The sequence below is a fragment of the Micropterus dolomieu genome, linkage group LG14 (genome assembly GCF_021292245.1).
Source record: "Micropterus dolomieu isolate WLL.071019.BEF.003 ecotype Adirondacks linkage group LG14, ASM2129224v1, whole genome shotgun sequence".
In the NCBI taxonomy this organism is placed as follows: Eukaryota; Metazoa; Chordata; class Actinopteri; order Centrarchiformes; family Centrarchidae; genus Micropterus; species Micropterus dolomieu.
This window is the reverse complement of record NC_060163.1, coordinates 1446812-1452811: the sequence shown is the minus strand read 5'-3', so window position 1 is coordinate 1452811 and position 6000 is coordinate 1446812. Positions and strand designations below refer to the sequence as shown.

At 43.4% G+C, this 6000-nt stretch overlaps 1 protein-coding gene across 4 annotated transcripts in view; it reads left to right on the top strand.

Moving 5' to 3' along the window:
• The window catches only part of LOC123982459 (signal transducer and activator of transcription 5B-like), a 93524-nt gene that overhangs the window by 9527 nt on the left and 77997 nt on the right, over positions 1 to 6000 (top strand). For all 4 annotated transcript variants that reach the window (XM_046067980.1, XM_046067982.1, XM_046067981.1 and 1 more), the window contains 5 exons: positions 2229 to 2318; positions 2402 to 2579; positions 2920 to 3050; positions 4904 to 5055; positions 5364 to 5519. In XM_046067980.1, coding sequence (XP_045923936.1) covers positions 2229 to 2318; positions 2402 to 2579; positions 2920 to 3050; positions 4904 to 5055; positions 5364 to 5519 — 707 coding nt within the window. The remainder of the gene's footprint in view (positions 1 to 2228; positions 2319 to 2401; positions 2580 to 2919; positions 3051 to 4903; positions 5056 to 5363; positions 5520 to 6000) is intronic.

Below are 6000 nucleotides of genomic sequence, written 5' to 3'. Positions count from 1 at the left end.
CCCCCCCCCCCCCCCCCCCCCCCCCATTTTTAAGTTATGAAGCTGCCTAATAATCATGCACACTTTGTGTCATTCACTTTCGCCACACCCTCCCTCATTACACAAATACATATTGCCTGAAATGGTTAACTCCAATGAGTGTTGTATATGGTTTGGAGTTGGAAAATATGCATAGAGGTAATTGTTCATACAGAGTACTTACTTGCTTAATAATTGTGCACAAAGTGTATAGCTGACAGAACATCAAGTTTCAACATGCAACCTGGTAACTAGATCAATGCTTACTTACTTCCACAATGTACTACTGTAGCTCAACACTGATGCAACCGTAGGCTTGAACACCTTTCATTAGTGCCCAGCTACTCTCCAAGAATTTAAAATGAAACAGGCAAATGCATGTTTTTGCTACTAAGTAATCTAAGAACTGGTCCTGACATGTATGTATAAACAATGTGTGGAATGTAGATCATTGTGAAACAATAAAATATTGGTCACATTCTTTTAATATGAAGCAGAAAGGTTGATTATTGCAAATGTTTTAATTGCTTACAATGTGATTATTTTGTGAGTCAACAGTTTTATAGAAATGACAGTAACTGATGCATGTTTCAAAATGTAGTTGTTGTATCAGCAACATTTAAGTAGAAAATTAGAACAGTAACATACAAACAAGCAGAATATGATGCTGATACTAAAATAGAACTCACTGTAATTCAAAGAGGGAAACCCCTAATTAATTTGGTCAATTCATGTACATCATGATTGTCAATGTTGCCCAGTGATTCCTTATGAAACACTTAAGAGCTCGCAATAAATCAAATACATGTATGTATCTCAAGTGTTTCATATACATATATGTACTGTGTGTATATATATATACATAAACATAATGTACACATTCACAATGTGTCTGACTTTCATACCCGCAACTCACAGTGTGACTTCTGTGCATCCAGATGAGACAGCGGATGGCATCCTGGGGGATGTGCTCTCAGACCTAGGGTTGGGTATCGTTAGGATTTTTTACAATTCGGTGCCAAATTGATTGAGGCGTTCAAGTGCCTAAAATGACATTAAAGAGAGGATTTTTAAATCATCTTTAAAATGTAAAATTCTTTAAATTGAACAATATATTAACTGTTTAAGTTGTACTTAAATTTGAGTTGGTATTCTTTCTTATGCAAACCAGCTTTAATCTTGTTAGCTGTTATGACTGTTGTTTGGTTAAGGCAGGAAAGGCTGTTTATTGTAGTAACCGTTTTCTCCAGTGTTTCCAGGAGGTCAGTGAGTGTGTCGTGCCTGTTTATTTTCCTACCTGTTTGGCAGAGAGTTAAGGGGAGCGGTTGTTGTTGTTCCTGCTAGCCTGGCACAATACACAACATCCCAGATGTTGTCAATTAGATTCAGGTCTGGGGAACGTAAGGGCCAGTCAATGGAATCAATGTCTGACCAAATATTCTGCCCACGTGAGTCCTGCACCTGGAGGAATCCAGGGCCCACTGCACCAGCAAATGGTTAGACAATGGCTGTGAGGATTTCATCCCAGTATCTAATGACAGCAAGGGTCGTCACGAGGAGGAGTCGACCCTCCAAAAATATGCCTCCCCACACCATCACTGACCCATCACCAAACTGGTCACGCTGGATGATGAGGCTACAAAGTTTGCCATGGCATTTCCAAACTCTTTCCTGTTCTATCACATGTGGTCAATGTGATCCTACTCTCATTTGGGAAAAGAACTGGGCATCAGTGGTGGACCTGCCAATTCTGGTGTTCTCTTGCGAATGCTAATCGCATGGCGCTGGGCTGTGAGCACAGATCCCACTAGAGAGCATCAGGCCCTCCATCCACCATCCTGGAGTCTGCCACTGACAGTTTGGTCAGAAACATGCACACTAGTGGCCCGCTGGAGGTTATTTTGTAGGGCTGTGGCAGTACTCTTCCTGTTCCTCCTCGCATAAAGGAACAGCATGTGTGACAAGGACACTAGCAAAACGCAAAACTAGAGAGAAATCAATAAGGCAAGATTAGGAGAGAGCAATTGTCTGTGGCCACCACCTGCAAAACCATTCCGCATAAAGGAGCATGTGTGACATGTTGCACTACTACCGTGTACCTGCGCTCTAATATTGGCTAAAATGTTGGTATGGTATTGAGTTTAACTACTTGACATTAATAATGATTGGTGTGTGTAATTATGTATGTTTGTTTTGTGTTATCTCTGCAGAGCACTTATGACCGCTGCCCTTTAGAGCTGGTGCGTTGCATAAAACACATCCTGCACTCAGAGCAGAGGCTGGTTCAAGAAGCTACAAATGTAAGTGTCGAAGAGATTTTTGATGTTTATGAACCAAACTGAAGAAAGCAACATCTGGACCTTTTTATATGTTCTGTGTGTAGGCCAGCTCTGGGAGTGGCGGGCAGGCCATGGACAGCTTGTCACAACGCCACCAGCAGATCAACCAGGCCTTTGAGGAGCTTCGCCTGGCCACACAGGAGACTGAGAATGAACTGAGAAAGCTGCAGCACAGCCAGGAGTACTTCATCATCCAGTACCAGGAGAATCTACGCATCCAGGGTGAGACACACACACACACACACACACACACACACACACACACACACACACACACACACTCTCTAACATTAAGACATGCACAAAACATTTTTTTCAGTGCACCTGCTGATTTAAAATAGAACTCCCAGTCCAAAAATAGCTTCCACTGAATGTACACCTGTAACCTTAACCAGCACAGAACCCACTAGCCATTCATCGGCTGAATCACACATATCTTAGTAGAAACAGACCTGCAAGGGCTAGTTAAACCAAAGTTACCTTCTTTACACAAAAGTGAACAGCTTTATTCTGATAACTGGTGTGGTTGTAATACTCTGCATTCTCTTCCTCCCTGCTGTAGCCCAGCTGAGCAGCCTGTCTTCACTGCCTGCAGCCGAGCGCACCCAGCGGGAGACAACCCTACAGAGCAAGAGGGCCACTGTGGAGGCCTGGCTCACCAGAGAGGCCAGCACACTACAGAAATACAGGCTTGTATGAAGACATGCCACATTAACATCATAAACCATATTGTTCATATTTGTCTGAAATTTTCACACGTTTAAAAATGAGAAACATCCTCATGTTGTGTCAATCATGGGCGGCTGTGGCTCAGGAGGTAGAGCAGGTTGGCCGTTAATCGGAAGGTCGGCGGTTCAATCCCTGGCTCCCCCTGGTTGCGTGTCGAAGTGTCCTTGGGCAAGATACTGAACCCCGAATTGCCCCTGTATTGCCAGTGTATGAATGAGTGTGAATGTTAGTTTCCGTTTGAGCACTTAGGCTCAGTGTATGAATGTGTATGACTGGTGAATGCAGATGTAGTGTAAAAGCGCTTTGAGTGGTCGAAAAGACTAGAAAGGAGCATTTACAATTTACATTAAACAACACACCTTAGTGCTCCCTCCTTAAAAACAGTCTCTGTAATAAACCTAAATGGAAACCTTTTCTGGACTTGTCTTTAGGGTAAGAAAAATCCAGTGCTGGTTTGAATGGACCTATGTGCACTAATTTACTCCTCATAAAGTCTGTGAGGACTGAGCCAATCTGCTGGGTCATTTGGTGGAGCAGCAACTGTTCCGTTAGAGTCTGAGCTGCTTGTATCTGATGCTGGCTGTACATCTCATGCTGTGCTGGTATTGGCCTTCTCCTTGATCACGTATAATATGCAAGTTGCTCTTATGATGCTGTCTGCCAGATCTGAGTTCACCTCCTTTGGACTTTTATAAACTCTGAAACGGACGTTGGGTCTGAATGTGGAACACATGTTCTGATATGCAACACGCTCTTGACAGGCAAAGGTTAAAGATGCACTTGTCCTCTTCAAGATGCGTACCTGGGTAGGGTCAGAGAGGGTATGGCTTCATGAAGAAGGCCTCGTCTTCCATGATAACATAATTGATTTGACAAACGGACTAAAGTCATGGATCACTGGAACCATGTCCTGTAGTCTGATGAGACCAAGATAAACTTACTTGGTTCAGATGGTGTCAAGCGTGTGTGGCGGCAACCAGGTGAAGACAAAGACAAGTGTGTCTTGCCTACAGTCAAGCATGTTGGTGGGAGTGTCATGGTCTGGGGCTGCATGAGTGCTGCCGGCACTGGGGAGCTACAGTTCATTGAGGGAACCATGAGTGCCAACATGTACTGTGACATACTGAAGCAGAGCATGATCCCCTCTCTATGGAGACTGGGCTGCAGGGCAGTATTCCAACATGATCATGACCCCAAACACACCTCCAGGACGACCACTGCGTTGCTAAAGAAGCTGAGGGTAAAGGTGATGGACTGGCCAAGTTTGTCTCCAGACCTAAACCCTGTTGAGCATCTGTGGGGCATCCTCAAACGGAAGGTGGAGGAGTGCAAGGTCTCTAACATCCACCAGCTCCTTGATGTCATCATGGGGGAGTGGAAGAGGACCCCAGTGGCAACCTGTGAAGCTCTGAACTCCATGCCCAAGAGGGTTATTGTGGTTATTTTGAGGGGACAGCAGATTTACATTGTTATACAAGCTGTACACTCACTACTTTACATTGTAGCAAAGTGACATTTCTTCATTGTGGGTGTTGATGTTGATGAACTAGTATTTTCTTTGTCTGTACTCAGCACTAGGGTAGAAAGGTTTAAGGTTGCAGACATGCACAGCTCTTATGTCCTGACCGGTATCCTCCAAGACAACTTGGTAGTTTAGGGGCCCAAGTTGTTGAACTATGCAGTAGAAACCATTTCACTTTTTGGCTACTCACTTCACTTTCTATTTGCTTATCCTTTGCTCTTGATTGATTGATTGTTAACATGCTCAGTTACATATGCAAATGATTCTCTATAAATGGCTGGTGGTGTGTTGGTAGGACCTGTCAGAACAACACCAGAAGACCCTGGCCATGTTGAGAAAGCAGCAGACAATGATTCTCGATGAGGAGCTCATCCTGTGGAAGAGGAGGCAGCAGCTGGCGGGCAACGGGGGTCCTCATGAGGGGGGACTGGATGTTCTCCAGTCCTGGTATATACTTGACTTAGTAATTATTTTAACTGGCATAATATATTATAGGGTTGCGATTTTCTTAAATAGTTTGACCTACCTCAAACATGAGCTTTTTGGGTTTGTCGAATATTTTTTATTCAGAAAAGGTGTTCTCTTTGATAAAACATTATAATTCACATATCTATAAAATACATGGACATGGAGAAAAAAAATAAATAAATTAATGCATAATATACTTGCATAGAGGAACCCATTGTCATTTTCTTCTCTTTCTCCTTGATTTCCACATTGTGGTGGTATCTCAACCTCCTCTCCCTGTCCACCAGGTGTGAAAAGCTGGCTGATCTGATCTGGCAGAACCGGCAGCAGATCCGGCGCTGTGAACATCTAACCCAGCAGCTTCCTCTGCCGGGCCCCATGGAAGAGCTGCTAAGCAAACTCAACGCTGACATCACTGATATCATCTCCGCCCTGGTTACCAGGTGAGAACTATGTTTGGGATTAAAGGTGGGGTATGTGATTCTATAGAAATCCAACACCATGATACAGAGCAATCAACAACACACAACGATACTCACAACTGTCCTGCTACTATAGCTAACACCACAACAACAGCATGTCTTGCTGAACTAGAAAGTTACCTGAATGTCCATGAGCAAGTCATTTAACGTTACTGACACACAAATCATGGCTGGAAGGGCTGGAATAGTGTTGTGTGGCGGGGTACAGATAGCGGACTGTGAGGAGATATTGACTGAATTTGACAAAAAGACGTGCTGGATTTGAATTGCTGACCCCACCTTTAAAATGTTTTAAAGGGGCATGAAATTGGGAGGGTGCAATCAATAAGTTTTAGCAGAATTACAGAATTACCAAAGATAATTTAAAAAAAAAAAAAAAAAAATCTTTGTTCAATATTTAAAGTTCCTCAGGTGCACCACCCTTAAAGAAGGGAAACAACAA